This window comes from Hyalella azteca, unplaced genomic scaffold, assembly GCF_000764305.2.
Source record: "Hyalella azteca isolate HAZT.00-mixed unplaced genomic scaffold, Hazt_2.0.2 contig16191, whole genome shotgun sequence".
NCBI lineage: Eukaryota > Metazoa > Arthropoda > Malacostraca > Amphipoda > Hyalellidae > Hyalella > Hyalella azteca.
The window spans coordinates 202393-220602 of NW_025946018.1; the positions used below are offsets into that span (position 1 = coordinate 202393).

General features: G+C 38.6%; 1 protein-coding gene across 1 annotated transcript; it reads right to left on the reverse strand.

The window, feature by feature from the left end:
* Positions 1-7456, reverse strand: LOC108681577 (ketosamine-3-kinase-like). The gene is made up of 9 exons (XM_018170623.2): positions 7441-7456; positions 5319-5519; positions 4898-4999; positions 3362-3450; positions 2714-2888; positions 2302-2352; positions 1767-1932; positions 1013-1187; positions 1-420 (listed from the first exon to the last, which is right to left on the reverse strand). The coding sequence occupies exons 2-9, from the start codon at positions 5472-5474 to the stop codon at positions 357-359; spliced, it is 978 nt and encodes a 325-aa protein (XP_018026112.1). The 5' UTR covers positions 5475-5519; positions 7441-7456; the 3' UTR covers positions 1-356.
* Between the last annotated feature and the right edge of the window lie 10754 nt (positions 7457-18210).

Below are 18210 nucleotides of genomic sequence, written 5' to 3' on the forward strand. Positions count from 1 at the left end.
TATGTTTCTTAATCGGTAATAAGACAGAATATATGCACTGATCCAAATTTGGTAAGGTATTTGCTAATTTAGCCCTCGGGTGATAGAGGGGGGGGGGTGGAAGTAGCTGCCTCATAGGACCGTTTCAAGGGACCGTATCGTATCAACTCCGGAATCACCAACTGATATAAATAATGATTCTCGATATCACTTACAAAAAAATACTAAAACAAACTGATCGAAAACGAATATTCCTTTTGCATCTACTTTAGATATAAGGTCAGGGTGGCTTCCTTATGGAATACTTCCTACAAAACAAAATATGCCGTGCAGAGGACGTGGCAGGTGGAAGCTCGTGGCGCGGTGTGGTGTCCAGCCTACTTAGTGAGGGTCTTCATGATGTGTAAGCTGCTGCTGGAGTAGCTAGACCCAAAATGATTCCTGCAGAAAGAACTTGATCAGAAAATCGAGTATAGTGAAAATCGAGTATAGTGAAAATCGAGTAATAGTGAATTCGTCGTGAAAATCCTTAGAAACACTTTCGGCAATAATCCTCCTGTAGTGTTCACAGTGAAAAGTTACTCAAAAATTATTTTTTATTTAAATTTGTCTAGTTGCAGTCAAATTATAGAAAATAAACAATACCACCACAATTATGAACACATTCCTACTGTTATGTATACTACACTCCCTTTCACCAATTGCAAATTAAATTTATAAATCAATCACCTGGAATTAAATGTAGTTTCGTGCAACTACAAAGTTCAGCTTTCTCTGTTCAACAAATACATTTGAAATGATATGTACCTTTAATAAAATTAGACTGAAGCCAAAATTAGAAAATTTAGGGTTCAGTCTAATAAATAAAATAATAGAATAAACTTATTTTATTATAAATAAAATTAGACTGAACCCTATCACATTCACCAGTGATAAATAAAATCATAAAATAAATTTATTATATTATCAATTAAATTAGACTGAATAAAATTAAATTTATTATATTATCAATAAAATTAGACTGAACATTCACCAGTGATTGAGGTAATGGAAGAGCTGGTACAGCTGATGTCGGGACTCCCAGCCCGCAGCCTTGGGCAGCTTCTCGAAGTAAGAGGAAAAAAATTCTTTACTGAAGCCGCCAAACATCGCAGCTATGGCGAGGTCATACTCGTGGTGCCCATAGAAACTTGCAGGGTCAAACACAACTGCACGAGTAGGAGTTATTAAGTTACTTTCCATTTTAGTTAACATGCAAGATATTGAAGTCTTACTTTGATCAGCGACTTCAAAGGTCGCTAAGAATGACAAGAGAAGAGCGCACAAAAATAATTCGAAGAACAGAAACAAAAATTTAAAATCGTCTAAAGATATTTTCATACATAACCAGAGAGTGTTGCTTTATATATGAACAAGAGGCAGCCATTATAATAAAAATAAATAAATAATAAGCTTTTATTTGTAACGCTTAATCAAATCTGTTTATTGAAATTAAATGCGACTTTGAATTGTATTATATTTTATGACCAAAAAAGCTTTGTAGTTCGGGATTTTGAACTTCAAAGAGGTCTGTATGTAAAACCAGCATTTCCTTTGTACAAAGCTAAAATCGGAACAATGAAAAAAAAAATACAAAATATGGCAGCTATTTATTTACATATAACAAACAACTGAACTATGTAATTAACACGAAAAATTAAATGCAAAAAAAAAATCGACAGTTTACACAAGAAATATCCAGGTTACGCGAGCGAATGTAATGTTGTTGCAATAAATAAATAGCTAACCGGGTATGGAGGCCCCGTGCTCCTGAACGGTGGCCGCATTGCCGCCCCAGAGGTCGCCGTGTAGCAGCGACGGCGTCACGTCAGATGCGCCCTCAAAAAGACGAGGCACCTCACGCTGCAGTTGTGGCCACAGCTCCACTGCCTCTCCCACGCTCCTGCCGCTGCTCTGAACAACCATCTTCCTTCACATGAATGCTACGATGAACAATTATTTATACGTCAGGCTTGTATCACTTTTATTTTGATGAAAAAACAAAGAGATGAGTGACATTTCAAAAGGAGCGAAACATTGCAGTGATAATGCCTGTACAGTCAAATGCTTTGGTTCTCAGAAATAGCAAGACAATCGTGCATGTGAAAAACTGAGACACAAATGATACCTTATAAAGAAAGCTACCAACATCCAGAGCAGCATAAGTAGCTCTTACAAATAATGCACGGAATGTGAGATGCGTCTATCATATATATAAATAAAACGTCAATGAATAACCTATAAAATAAAATTTGACAAGTAAATTATATAAAAAAAACTCACTTCAGTCTGGAGTTTCTTGATTTGGAAGTCTAGTTTGCGGGCAAAGAAAACCTGGGGAAGGAATTGATACAGAGAATTAGGGTCAATCAATAGCATTTTCAATATTCAGAGAGCCAGAAACGGCAGCAACCTATATGATACTTCCGTAATTTATAACACTACAGCCAAAGTTTTTGATCACCCATACACATATGTTTGGCACATCAAGCAATAACTAACACTTGTTACTTATTTTTTTCATCTAAAAACTTATTTCATCTTCTCACTGACCAACTTTCCCACCACTTAAAATTATAGGAAGATAGAGCAATGCCATTTTACTGTGAAAGAACTTCCCCATTTAATAATACCGATCAACTTTAACTAAAAGCACGCAAACAATATGATGCCTATCTGATATTACGAGCATCACCTGCCAGTCATCGCACCATTCGTTGTCTTGAGGTATAAAGCCACAACATGTGGGCACGCTGAAACCAAAGCGCTTTTCATAAACAATATCAGTTCCGTCTCCAGCTTCTTCAGACGAGGCAGACATGCGCGATGCACCAGTCGGGTCACGGAGCTTCAGGTTGTGCAGGTGTAAGCTTAAGAACGAAACAGTGAATTAATTTAAACTCGTGATGATACATGATTAACAACGAAACAGTGATAAACTCGTGATGATACATGATTAACAACGAAACAGTAACAAACTCGTGTTGATACATACTATGATATAGGAAATAAAATTGCAGAAAATAATTATAACTTGTTTCTAGACAAATAACTTGACTGATTCATACATTGTTTACGATTTATAATTCTCTTAATAAAAATAAAATAAAAGCCAGAATTCTCAATTGAGCATTGAAATTGAAAATTCACATATGATCCTTTACTAACCCTCTTAATTCCTGTAAGAACAAATTTACCATTTACATGCTACGAGACCCAAAAACAATTTACTTACTATTTATTTTCAGCAGTAGAAGTGGTATTAAGTTAAGAAGAAGGTATCTATTTAATTTGGTATTTGGTATTTAATTAAGAAGAAGTAGGTATTAAATTACTCACTCACTCTGCCAGCTGTGAGCCCAGCTGAGCTCCTGCAGCACCTCCCTTCATATCCAGAGCTTCCATGACCAAAACCACGGTGCTGCTACAACTCTGTTGGGAAAGATTCGTGGTTACTAAATACGATCTTAAGAGGGTATGAGAAGAAACACGTTTTTCTCCCATAGCTGAACCCATAAAAATTACATGGCCTTCCTCCATAGGCAGCTAACAAGTAGTTATACAAATTTGAATATCAGCTGCACTACCCAAAAACTACTTATTCCAAAAAATGATGTTGCTTAGAGCTAGGTGAAGGATTTTTTTTTTGCAAGGATGCGTCATAGCATAGCATAGCAATCTCGGCATCAGATGTTAGGCTTCCACAGCCTGTTGCCGATTCTGTTGTGCCTGGTACTCGTTTCTTGGTCCATACTGACTGCTGATCCTTTGATCAGCTCTAATAAAGGTGGGAAGCTCGTCTACACTGTAGACAAGGTCCCGCATAACACTGTCCAGTCTGTTCTTAAAGGCATCGACGCTGGGAGCCTCCACCACCTGAGCTGGCAGTCTGTTCCACCTCTCCACCACACGCTGGGTGAAAAACCTAATAGTCTCCCCTTGCAAAATTCCAACGCTTAACACTGCTCTTCTTCTGATCTGTGTAACATTTAACCTCAAACAGCAGGGACTGATGATGACTCTTGCCCAGTGGTGCCTGATGTCTAACGTCTCCTATCATCGCTTCCTCACTAGTAAAAATCACTAGTCATGATAGACAAAAGTATGTATAGTCTGGAGTGGTATGGAGTAGAGTACCTATACTGCAACAAGTGCTGTCAATATAATTTCTATCATAAGTAATATTTGAATATCTCTAAAAAGGAAAAAAGGACAAGGATAATTATTCCTGAAACTAACATCTAAGACAAACATGTGACCTGCCAGTTGCTGTGCCACATTATGCAAGAAGCTGCATAACATGTTGATCAGAAATATGGTAATTATTTAGTTTGTCTCAATCCTTGTAGCCTTATCTCACTCAATAAGCCTTTATTTCACTTGATAAAACAGAAATTTCTCCCAATTAAATTTTCAGCCTAATAATATTGAAATTGTTTAAAAATATTGAAGTGAAAAATAAACAAGTGAGTACTGAAGTATGAGCAGAATGTCAGGAAATCTGAAACACTACATATTCAAAAAAATGTCTCTTGTTGGCTGGCTAGAATGAATGCTTGTTAGAATATGAAGACACTTCTTTTCAGATTTCCATTTATCACATCTGGTTTTAGTTACTTTGAACCTCAGTAACAAATTACATTGCTCTCTAGTTGGATAGCTCCCATTTTTACTTACTTAGTTAGTTTAGATTGATATTAGGATTAGGTACCTACATTCCATAATGAGCATATGTATTGATGGATACATAAAGTTTTAAATTTCTTTGACTGCTTGAGAAAATTATAATTCAAAATATAGATCTAATGACGCCATTCTTCCACTTTTCTCTTTTCTATCACACGATGAGTAAAAATCTAATAAAGAGAACATATCTTACCTTTTCATCCTCAACAAGGGCCAGGGGTTTGGGAACTCTTATAGTCTCAGTCTTGTGTATGGCACGCAGGCTCTCTAACTCCCCTTCAAACATCAATTTGGACTGCAAATCAAAAACATTTATCAACATTTTACACAAAATTAATAAACATTGAAAATAAGAAATTAATCAACGTTTAAAAATAAGTTAGCAAATTCAGGATATATTAACTACAGGAAAATTGCCTTAAAAGTCTCTCACTCAAACTCACTATCAACCAACTGATTATACAGCTTCTAACTTCTGCTTTTTAAAATATATAGAACATATAAAATTTCACTACATACACAAATAAAAAACACAGTTAACATAACTTTCAAGTATAAGTCTCTTAACTGTCTTGTAATCTTACAAACAGTGCAGTTGAATGTTTCTGACTTACCCCTTGTTTTGAATTTTGTTTGAGAAAAAGCTCTCCAATATTGGAATTATAAATGACACCTTCATTGATGCAACCTCCACCACCTTTCTTTGTTGGCTGCAAAAATGTCAAATCCAATGCAATCTCAATCTTCTTCAGAATATCTTTTGTCAGCATTGTAACTTTTATTAGTGTTGTTTTAGTTATAATGTATATAATTTCTGGAAGTCAGGTATTGATCATCAGACACTAAAAAGAATTAAAGTCACAATTTCAACATATACACATGATGCCACAATGTCTACATATACACTGCAATTTTGAAAAAAATAGCAAGTCACATAACTTTATGATACTAATTATGATTTTTACATTTAAATCATTTTTTATTTGTTGAAGTTCATTCTGTGATGAATGATTGAGGAATGTTTTACTCTTCTATTTACAGTACACACTGTTGCCGGGAGGCTTTTGTGGCTTATTTAGCACAGCCTATCTGTGCTTATTTATTAATTTATTTGTCTCTGGCCTTGCCTCTACCTTGCCTCAACGTCTTTGTCCTCTTCTGTATCAGTCTCTGTTACAGATATTCTTTAACTATAAAGCTGAATAAGCATTGGGCTGAGCCCAATGAATGAGCCCTGAGCCACTCAACTGTCTAACAAAGCGGTCTGACAATCCTGACCACTTGTGCTTGGCCATGCTGGTTAGTGGGTGTTCACCCTTGTTACCTTGTATATATATGTTTAGTCTGCATTTCTAATTTACTTGTGTTTTCTGTAAATAAGGCATTGGTTCTTAATTTATTATATGATTCTTTGATTCATTATGTTCAATACTGCATTTCTCATGATTCCTATTTTAAACAACTAGTCAGCACTCAGCACTACAGTGACTACACTACAACTACAGGCTACAACTGAAGAAACCTGCTGACTAACAACTGGGTAAACCATAAACCTACCAACTAAGTACACCTAAGTGTGCAAAATTTCAAATCAATTGGACAGGTAGAAGTGTGTTAGATATCAATTATAAGTTTGTAGCAGACAAACAGCAAGAAATGAAGTTAAAGAGAATTAGAGAAGTGCTGTAATGTAATGTAACAATATAAATTCCCGCGCACCTGGCAGGCTGGCACACCTTCCAGAGTTCTGACCATTGGGAGCCTGATTGATCTAATTCAATGGATGTGATCTGTCTGGTGGCTTGCGGCTGATCATACTACAGTCAAGAAGTGTTAAAAGCTATGTTCTTGAAGGGAGAGATCATGAAACTCCATTCAAAGCACAGCAATGGTCATGGTCTCTTTTTTTTTTTTTAATTGGAATTTATGGGAGCCTCTGATGACTTGTTCAATGCGGCCCCACATCAGAACAGTTCAAGAAATTTGACTGAATTTTGTTTTCAGGTACAAAATTGGGTGTCTTGAAAAAAAAAAACTCAAGATTTCTCAATGGCTGAAGGGTTGCAGAACGGGGCCACCAAAGTGGAGACCACACCGGGGCAGCCGGCAGAGAGCACCACTCCAGGCCGGAGCGGGACAGCATGGAATTTTCAAAGTTCGAGGAAGATAGTTCCAGAAAGATGACGTAGCAGCCGGGCGAAGCCGACTACTGTCACGGGAGCTCAGCACAAAGAACCTCTTGCCTCAACGGTTAGAACAGAACTCGGTCACGGTGGTGGTGGTTGCGGGTTGTAGGTGAAAAAGAAGTCGCACGTTGACCGCTTGTAACACCTGGACTCAGCAATAGTTATTTAGTTGAAGTCTTCAGCGTGTTTCTCTTAATTTCATTTCCTTCTTTGCTGGCATGAGCTCTCCTTGTTATCAACAATTCTCTTGTTTAGGGCAAATCACAGTTTAATCCAGTGCATTTTACCAGCTACATAGTAGATAATCGACCGGTTTGCATGAGGTATGTGGTGGTTGCTCTCATTATGTGGTGCTGGACTCTTCTGGGGTAGTTTCCTCCACCAAGGAGCACACGCACAGATGTGAGAGGGACTCCCAGGGCATGCACACTTGATATCATCACCTGTCTCTCATGATAGGCGCCAGGATCGATGAGATCGGCCGATTCTGCACATTGAACTGGTGCAGCCATGACACACGCACTTGTTAAAGTAAACAGAGAGATTTTTCAGTAAAACGTGGTAAAGGGAACAGTGAAAATTCCCTCGGTCACGGTCTCCACTCTCCATCTCTGACAGGCATCATGAATTCTCTGACGTCATTAGGCCTGGAAGAACCCATACGATCCGCTACTAATGAATAGAATAGAATTGTCGGTACTGAAGAAATAGACCCATAACCTGTTGCCGATTCTTGTACTTTTCGTTCTTCTTCTTCTTCTTTTCGGGGTGTCTACACTGGGTAGACTTAAAGCCACAGGTCGACCTCGAGGACGGCCGTTGGGCCTGTTGTGTACTATTCGGGACTTGATTCCACAAGGGATGCGAGGGATCTGAACCCGATCTTTCCATAACTGACGATGGTTTGAGATAGCTGCTGGACTTCTAGCCTGGAGCTACGTACGGCTTCTTGTACGTAGCTTCCCGCGCAAATGTTTTGATAATACCACCGCTAGAGTTACTTCTTCATATCAGCACTTACGCCACACGTAAGTCACTACGTGTACTTAGCGATGTTTTGATAATCCGGCCCCTGGTCCGTAGGGTGCTAGGCATTTCAAGACTGAACATATGCTCCTGCACAGCTTCGGCTAGTCTGTTCTTGAAGGCGTTCATACTCGGAGCGTTAACGATGGTATCAGGAAGGCTGCTCCACATGTCGGTGACTCGAAGCGAGAAGAAATGTTGTCGCATGGATGTGCTACAACGCAGTTTTTTAGTTTATAGCCGTGGCTCCTGGTGTTGGTTCTTGCTTCAAATTCTAGGACTCCTTGTGGGACCTTGTATAAACCTTGAGTATACTTGTATACTTCAATGAGGTCACCACGCAGACGTCGATAAAATGGCTTGGAAGCGTCATAATATTTCTGCATAAGGCTTGCCTTTTAATCCTGGAATTATCCGTGTTGCATGTCTTTGAACACTCTCGACTACATTTTTTGTCCTTTTCTAGCTTTGGTGACCACAAGGCGCTTCCAAACTCTAGGTTCGGACGCACGACAGCGATAAACAACAGTCTCGTCGCTTCAGCATCTAGTGATCATTCCTCGTAAGAGCGTCTGATCAGTCCAAGTCGTTTATTGGCTTTATTAACTTGAGCATCAATATGATAAGATCATTTCAACTCATTGTCGACATTAACTCCAAAGTCTTTTTCCATTGTCGACATTGCGACTTCGACATCATCACACTGTCGTTGCAACCATGTCTTCTTATACTGTAAACTTGCTGTTCATTGTTCTTGCCAAGTTGGATTACTTTACATTTATCAGCATTAAAACGCAGCTGAAATTTCAGACTTTAACTTTTCAATAAACCATAGTAAACAGAATGAGAGAAACGTGAATTTGCAAGCAAAGTTGCTAATTAATATTTCTATTAAATGTAAAAAATTATCATGTAGTCGCATATTGACTTCGTAATACTGAGTATGGCTAAATTTGAATGATAGTCTGCTTACGGCACCAATGTTTTGAGTTAAAAATGAAATACAAATATACAATAAAATAAAATACAAACACATATATACAATAAAAATACAAATATACAAGGAATAGCAATGAAATAAAAACAAGGATTAGCGAAAATCGGAGGACGAATGACGAAACCTGTTGACTAATTTTCGAACATTACGATGATCTTCAGTACAAAAATGTTCGTCCAGGAAGGTTCCGCATTTGCAATTAGCTGGTTTTGCTCGAGTTTGTTTAGGGACTACTAAATTTTAGATAACATGATTGTCAAAAAGAATTCGATAGCCTGTGAGCTACCTTCAATATAGGAGTTTACTTCAGTAACATGGATTCGGACAAAATTTTTTTGCCCCCCTCCTACGTAACCCGTTTACCTACAGCTCGGTCTCTACCTACAGCGACACCCTAACATTCGAAAGATTGCACCTTTATATTTATAATCTTCCCTAGGGGGGCAGGACAGATTGTTGAGGTGGGTAATGCCTATTGCTTGAACTATGCGGTGGGGGTCTGGGGGGCTACAGTTCGTTTCCCCGCTGGGGGTTGGACGTTTTTCAGAAGTGGCTACTTCGTCATAAGTCCCAGCCCGGGATTTGAACCCTCGACCTTCAGATCCATCTCACTAGCCCAAAACGACGCCTTTAACCACTACACCAAACTGTCCCAAGCGCCAGGAAGTGGAAACTTGTATTAGAATTGCGTAACGTCAGCTAATAAATTGCGGATTAGTTTCACATGTAGTGTAGCTACTCGTTAGCTCCCAAAGCGACGGTGCCCCAAAAGCATTATTTGAAAGATACAGCAATTGAAAAAGTATAAAAATTAATTAATCAACACGGAAAATTAAAATATAATTTTTAGTCTTTAGTTTTAGAGCTGGTGTTATTTTTTCACTTCCAACGACAGGAGGCCATCTTGGATTCCCCGTCCTGGACGCTCATGACTCGCCTCCTCAGCATGTGGGGTCAAGCAACCAGCCCAAACCCGCCACCCCTACGCCCCCCACCCCGAGCTTGTAACTTGGTTACCAAACATTAAAGGAATCTTAGGAAGTATTTCCGATGAGTAGGAGGCGTTCTGGAGGCTGTTGTTTGCAATTTGTTTACAAGAGTCTTTTAGGCCTAAAACCATCAACCTTACGCACCTCTGGCAAGCGCTTCATGTGCTAGCTGAGCAAATACTGATAACCTGTAATAATGGCTTCCGTGTGTTAATGTAAGGGCAATTGCCAGCCGTCAATCAAATTGTTACATTTTAAAGAACACTTGAAGAATAAAAATATTCGAACATAGTAAATCTTAAGTGAGCTATCTCTGAAAATACCAGTAAATCATAAAAAATTAACTATTTGCAGGAGTTAAACAATCTACATGTTAATATAGAATATTCCTTTCCTCATATGTCATGAAATTCCTTGGTACGCTAGTCCTAAAGTCTACGGAATTTGCTCCTGAAATTTAACTACAAAATCTGATCTCGTCTGCTAGACAACTATATGGTGTTTGTTGCAAGACTTCCTTATAAGATTTGAATAACATCAGAATAAATGTGGAAAATATTGTAGCCAAGTTCAAGCCAAGTAAATTTCTTCACTAATTTCTAGACGAGAATGATAAAATGCTAAATTAAAAGAAATTGTACAGCATAAACGGCAATGACTGACATCTTTCATAGCTGTTTTTATCATCCTCGCTCAGTCCCCTATTCTCAAATTAAAAAAAAAAAAGAAATCAATGGATCATAATACTATGCATTTCATTTATTTTTCCGGTGATTACCGTAATCCTACATCACTCAACTTATATAATAAATGTTCGATCGATGCATAATTCAAATAACGACAAATAATTATTGATTGCATCAAAGTTAGAAAAGTTCATATGTACAAATTAATATATAGAACAAATCAATTCGTAAATTACCATCAACCAATTTTTTTTTATTTTTGAATGATTTACGTTACTTATTTTAGTAGTCAAAAACACATCCTATAATTTTAACACATTCAGTATAATATTCCGATGTTCAATTCACACATAATAACGGTGTCGCCATATTGAAATATTATGTTTAAACGTGTATTGATTTAACATTCACTAAAAAATAAAGTCACAGAGAAATTAGACTTTAAGTTTCTTTGCTGAAAAAACGCTTGACGATAATTTGCGCGGAATAATCATTCAAATACATACGTTTTAACAGTGTCCAGAAACTTTATGGCAGGCTATCCACAAATTTCACAACTTTGCACTTTTGAGATAACGAAGCGTTGTTTATAAGTAGCAAAACATGTCCGTCCCGATGCATGTACTCGTAACAAGGTCAATAAAATGTAACATGGATGAAAAAAAGCCCACGGACCGATAGCGACTGATGCGACGACTGATATTTTAACGACATAGACAGATATTTTGAAGATCTTTCTACACCAAGCTCTTCTATAACTTTTATCTGTTGTGTTGCATTAAAAAACACAATTCTTGATGACAGGATCGAATCAAGATTTGTAAGATGTTAGACCCAGAGCAGGACCATTGTTCCACCATTCTGTGCATCTTCGTGGCATACGCGCGCGACCAAACAATAAACTCCTGACAAAGCATGCAGAAATTTTCATTAGAGGAGGAACCCTTGGAGTTGACGGCAGCCTCGTCAATAACATATGTGAATCTGAAGCATTAATTAATGGCTGAAAAAACGTTTGATAATGGATCTTAACCTCTCACTGGCAGTCCTAATAAAAATCATATGATAATAAAAATAACAGTTTCAGCGTTTATTAGGCCGTAGGCCTGTCACCGAATCTTAACATCGCAGATCATTCACAGTTTAATGATGTCTCGAACACGCAACTCACTGCTGCAATGCTGCTGTGCTTAACCGCCCGGCCTCCTTGCCGATTCTGGGAATCGAACCCATTTCAAGCAAGGCACAAAGTTAGCTGGGACGTTGGAACGAAATGCTCGATGCGGTAAAAAGTAATCAAAAACAAAATTCGCGAATCGTAGCAGAAAGTATGCCGAGCTGGTGCAAATTATTGCCACACATTTTATAAAGCATGAAAATTTAATTACGAAAAGAAATCTTGCAAGGCAGCATACATAAATTCAAAGATATCAAGATTTTCAAAGTACTGATTATTAGGAGCTTATTATCAAGCCGGGTATTAAATGAAAACGAACAGGATTTAGCACCTCATCGCTGCTTAGTCCGTGCCTACAAATATAAGATGACGTGCCTGAATTACAAAATCCGTCGGTAAATCGCTGGTGAAGTGCTGGTTCTTGGGGCTGGTCCACACCCACGCAGAGGTTGATTGCCGAGGCCAAGGCATTGGCAGCAGACGGAGTGGGAACCATGGAGCCAGGTAGAACGATCGTAGCTCGGACGACTCCAAAACTAGCTGGTGCCTACGCTCCTCGCGTCCAAAGGTCCTGACCGTGATCAGGCTAAGCTTCCATGAAAGTCTTTACTCTACGAGTATACAAAGATAAACCGGGGCCGAAGATTATTTAAAAGTTAGTCCGTACAATGTCTTGAAGTGTCGACAAATACAGTGGAATAGACCTATGGCACGAAGCTTTATCAGCACCCTGTGAATTGCTGCTACGAGGTCGGGCAACGAACTGGCGAAAAATTCTTCAGAGAAGAGTGAAGTAAAGTAGGGGGCGATAAGCTAGTTGCACGTTAAATGTGTGTGCTAAAACTACTTCTAACGTCACCCAAACCATATGAAGCACATAGCAAGTGTGGATGTGAAATTTATGCCCGAAATTGCTCAGAAATTAAAACTAACTCGTAGTTTTTTCTAACACCCTATTCTGAATGCCCTCTCCTTCGAGATATTGGTAATGCTATTGCAGTTCGCAAATTTAAATGCCGCTTTTTATCGGACGCTGTGGGCCGACCAGTGCGTTCAGGAAATAGAGAGAGATTAGTTTAAATAGTGATTATCAACGTGTAATTTGTTTATAAATGGCTTTAAAAGGGGTTAAACGATAACCTGGATTATGAGCGCCATATATTAATGCTCTTAATTCAAAAGAAATAAAATTGCTGACCTTGAAACTCGTTTCGATAAGCCCATTTCTCGGCGTCATTTTAAATGCGCAATTAAAAGAAATTACAATAATGAAGATAAAATGTTTAGTAGTAAAAATTGCAGCCACGAGAAATGGAATGTTTCCAACATAAATAAGATCATAACCAAAAATGAATTCTTAGTTACTGCTATTAAATGTTCCATTAGTAGAAGTAAAGTTCGAACCTGTGGCAAATCTTAAGATTCGCTTGAATTCATTAGTTCCACTATACACTGTTTAATATTAATTTTTATTTGAAGCGTCCCAGTGACTGCAATCCCACTCCGTGGCAGCACGAAGCATCAGCACGATGTACTTTATTGTTGATCAAAATAAGTGTGTGAGTAGTACGCAAGTAGCAAAGTCTGCGACTCATTTTAGTAAATAAAGGCTTTAATGCCGACAAACCGTTCTTCAATTCTTTAATACCGATCAATAATTCACTGCTTACCCATGAAAAAATAGTGAATGTGTCCGTAAAAATTCAGCCCAATAAGATACTTGTACTCGGAGAAAATTTTAGCCGAGAATATTAACGGTAAGTAATTCCCCTTTGTTGTTGTGCCGGCTGAAAGCTTAGACAGGAGGAAAGTATTTCCTTATGCGCAAGGCCCAGCGTTGCCAGATGATATATTTCTAGACCAGATTTCACAAATCTGGTATTTTTTTTTTGAAGGTGTCTGGTGTGAATATTGTAGTTCTGGTATATTGGTATATTTGCCCAAATCTGTTATTTTTCTTGTATTTTCTGGCTTACTGCAAATTTACTGCATTAAGTTCCACCTCGGAAGTTTGAACTTCCTCCAGCGTAGGTGTGGATTATATAGATCATGGTTGAACTAATGCAAGGTTGACCCACGGCGAAGACGATTTTTATGCCGCTCTGCGCATGTCTCGAGTGACGTCATTTTGGGCGCAAAATGAAAACAGTGGAGATCAGACACTTTGTTTTTATGTACTCTTTGGAAGCATTTTAAAAAAAATTTGACCTCCTCAAAATGGCAAAAAAAACTTTATTTACTGCAACTAGTCTTATATTAAGCTAAACCGGTGTTACAAATCACTTTTGTCGTGTGATAAAGAAATGAACAGGAAACATGATGGCTGACGATGACCTGTTTCCGTGGCTTGCTCATGTTGAGCGAAGGGGAAGAAGTGCGACACTGTGATAAAAAAGGAAAAGGTGTCAATGTAATCAAACACAGTAAAAGAAACGTCTCAAAATGTTCCAAACAGTCTAACGGAGGGAAAAAATCAAATGTGTCCAATTTGGCTAATTATCGTCAAGCCAGATAAATGCAAAGTACATAAGATAAAAGTTTTGTCTTCTTTCTATTACCAACGTTTCTGACGAATAATTTCATTAAATTTGGAGATAATAGTCTGTTTTTGAACAATAGAATTTCTGGTATTTTTAGCTAGGCAATCTGGTATTCTCGCCGAGAAAAAAAACGGCAACCCGCAAGGCGCAAGCTCCAAACTCCAGTGCGTCGTAAGAAGCCGTCAAGTGGAGTTCGGTGTGGAATTAGGATCAATAAACTAAAGTAATGGCGAGCATATGGAGGCTTTTGATGAAATTGTTGCAACTATAGCTGAGGAAATGAAAGACTCCGTCCATCAACGCCGTCGCCAAGTGCAGGTGAAAAACAAGGTAGGCCGGGGAGTCGAAGCATTATCGACTTGTTTTCGTGAACTCACGTAACAGAGAAAATTTCGTGGCGGCACCGTTTCCTTGATAAACAAATCACGGCTGCTGGCGACAGCGTCACCACCATAGACACCAGCCCAACTGATGCCAAATTCCGGTGAAAAAAAAAAACGTTTTACTACAAGCACCCGCTCCCAGCAACATTCTCTGAAGAAGAATATGCCGATATATGAAGTGAAAAGTGATTGCCGCTAATAATAACCTATAGTGATACCGCTAATAACCTATAGTGTTGCAAGTCATACGATGTGTAAGGTAAAACTTAGATTTTAAAGGATACACAAATTTCACTAATCGAAATCGGTCGTATCTCCGTATATCCGTATAACTCGCAAACGAAGGCAAAATCGAAGAAATTGTCACGAGCTAAACATCACCGTTGGGAAGTTAGGTTTCTTAATGCAAAGTTTCGTTCAAATCTGTTCAGTATTTTAGAAGAAATCTCTGGTACACTGCAAATTTCGGCACGTTTCGTCATATAACTCACGAATGAAGGCGATATCAAAAAATTGTCACAAGCTCGACATCGCCGTTAGGCCATAATGAATACGTGTAACAAGTTTCATCGCTACGTTCAGTACTTTGGGAGATATTCCAGGTAGAGAGTCCGGCCGCGATACCGGCCGTAAATTTGTCTGAGACGTTATGCGTCGCCTGACAGCCGGAGCCCGTCGGCCCCGAAGCGGTCTAAACTCTAAACTAAAGGATGCAGTGTGTCGCAGATTAAGTTAAAGACGGAGATGCTTGCTCATCTACTTTACATACTTCTGCGCATGGTTGAACTAAAGTTCAACCTTGCAGTTCTGTTCAAGTAGTAGAGTTCAACCATGCTTCTGCGTCCGCGGCATCAACATTACGATTACAGTGCCGACTGTCGAGAACTCATAACGCCATAAGCAACTAAGCCAAGGCATTCTCAGGCTGATTGGAAGAGGAACGAAGCTCATTGTTGCACACTTGCACTTGTGTGTCTCATTTACAAAACAATAAGGGCTGACCCGTCACCATATTATTACATACTAAATACATAGCCAAAATTAAGGCTAGCCAATCATTGCCAGTTTAGTTGCTGACGTGATGTGTCAGACAGTGTCACTGCCAAGTGGCAAGTGCCAATCATACATAAAAATTGATTTAAATTTGAAATTTTAGTAGATGAGGAAATTAAAATGAACTGATTATAAAAAATCCTCGATTTGCCAGTTGCTATTAAACTAAGCTGAGGCAAGGCAGTGGCCACTGGCCAGTGGGGACTGGGACTGACCACTGCCCACTGGCACTGCAGCGCATTTGTACAGTTGCACCTTGAAGTTTTGAACTGTCCTTGTCAGCCTGTTTATGAAAAATGATTGTCAGGCACAGGCTGAGGCTGCCACCTGGCGCCTGCCGGCTGCCAGCATAAGCAGCATTGCCTGGGCAATACAGCTAATGGTGGGTTGAGTGCAATACAAATATACAATTACCTAGCTGTATTTGGTAATTTGGAGGGTTGTTGGGGATTTCCAAAAACAAACCACTGGCAGGTTCAGTTGTTGATATATTCTGGGCCCTGCTGTGGGCTGCCCTGGGGTTCTTTATCAATATCATGTGCTCTGTCAGCTCTGAGGAGTGAGGACTGAGAGTGAGGTCTGGCTGGGCGCCTGGGACCTGACTCGCCGCCTGAGGTTGTTGATCTATTCTGGGATCTGGGGTCCTGGAAGCTGGAAGCCTGGAATACCTGTTTATGTTTTCTGCATCACCGCATGTTTATGTGTTCTGGGTTTGTTTAATGTTTATATATACATAAATATATATTCAGACTTCAGAGATCTGAGTTCCAAATATTCTGTATCATTTTCATTAACAACCTGGTTGTTTTGCAGCAGATTGAAATCAGTAATGTCCCCCATTCCCCAGTGCCCAGCGGGTCATTATCCGGTCATATTCATGATATTGCACTCAATGTATTGAATTAATGGACTTTTGCACTTTTCCACATTGCAATATTAAAAAATACTAAAAATTCATGCCAGTCACTCTTAATTAAATCAATTAAAGAATAAGTAAGCAGTTTGCCATGGGCCCTCAATGAAAAAATATACCATTGACATTGAGACCACTGACCACCTTGACCAGACTTTGAACTGAGCATACTAAGACCTGAGTTAGAGTTTGAGCACATCTAGTACCTTCTAAGTTTAGCATACAGCCCTTGTGTCCTTTTAGGTTGCCCAACCCAAAGCATTGTCTTGCTAACTTGCTTGTACTAACCTTACTGATTCAATACAGTATCACTAACAGAACTCACTAATCAATATCCCTGTCAATTTAAAGAACTGGCTTGGAGGAGGCCCTTTCTCAAGTACTTACCATCCAGGATTCAATTTTTAATTGTCAGTCTCATTCAATTTGTTATGTAATTTAATATTATAGTGCATATTTTGCAGGTAATATTGTCAACCATAAGTAAATTAAGTGCAAGTGTGCAACCACTATAGGTGGGAATTAGGATTTAGGAACCTAGATTAAAAATCCCTCCCTGACTCATCTGTGTCAATTAAAATGGAAAACAAAACACTCTAAGTAGTCTCAATAGATTTAATATAGTTAATTACTATTTAGGCAATAACTGCCTCATGTGAGGAATGCTGCACTGCTAATTTTTCCTCTTTCACCAACTACCAAGTATATCCCTATATACTTGGGGGGTATGTATATATACTATATATACAATTATATCCCTATATACTATTCACATTCCCACTCAGAGGATTGAGTTATGTTGGGTTAGTTGGGTACTGAGTAGAATTTTGCCTTGGCCCTTGAGTTAAAAAAAGCTTCATGCTGTCCTCCTCAGGCAGGACCTTCAGTAATTTTTACAACTCCATGTTAGGTACTGATTAGGGCATTGTTACCACTAACTGCATGAAAAATTTCTTTAAAAATGTAAAGTAAATGCTGTTAATGTGATCTTACATGCCAATCTCCAATTATGTCTTTCTTGTGTCTTTTCTCTACCTCAACATGACAAATTGACAATGCCTGTCTTGTACTCAGTGTACTGGGTTCTGGGTTATTTTACGTTTTCTTTTTGTTGTTCCTTATAGGCCGACGACATTAGTCTTGTGGCAACTTCAGTCTATCAGAATTGACAGTAGGATATTCGTATTTCGTAGTAGGGCAGGACAAATTTACCAGCACATGATGACGGTTGACTTCTCGTGAAAGAAGTATATCAGAAATCTATAGAATAGATTTCTGATGGCAACGAAACGATGTTAGGGTTAATAATCTTGCTATACACAGCAAACTGGACTGTGCTCTGCCTATCCATTATTCCCGAACTTGAGTTATTTCCATTAAACATTTCTATTCATGGAGCCCAAAACTCATCAGCCATCACAAGACAGTCAATATTTACTTTCATTTTTAGATGCATCTAGCAAACGAATCTTTCTACTTTATTAGTTATTTTTGAGTACTGACAAATATATTGGCCTTACACTTACCAGTTGTACAATTTAATAATAAATTTTAAA

Coding starts and splice junctions, on each gene's coding strand:
- LOC108681577 (XM_018170623.2), bottom strand. CDS start 5,474: ATGCTGACAAAAGATATTCTGAAGAAGATTGAGATTGCATTGGATTTG. Junction 3,451..4,897: donor CCCTTGTTGAGGATGAAAAG/GTAAGATATGTT, acceptor CTTTCCCAACAG/AGTTGTAGCAGCACCGTGGT. Junction 421..1,012: donor TTCCATTACCTCAATCACTG/GTGAATGTTCAG, acceptor TTCTTTCTGCAG/GAATCATTTTGGGTCTAGCT.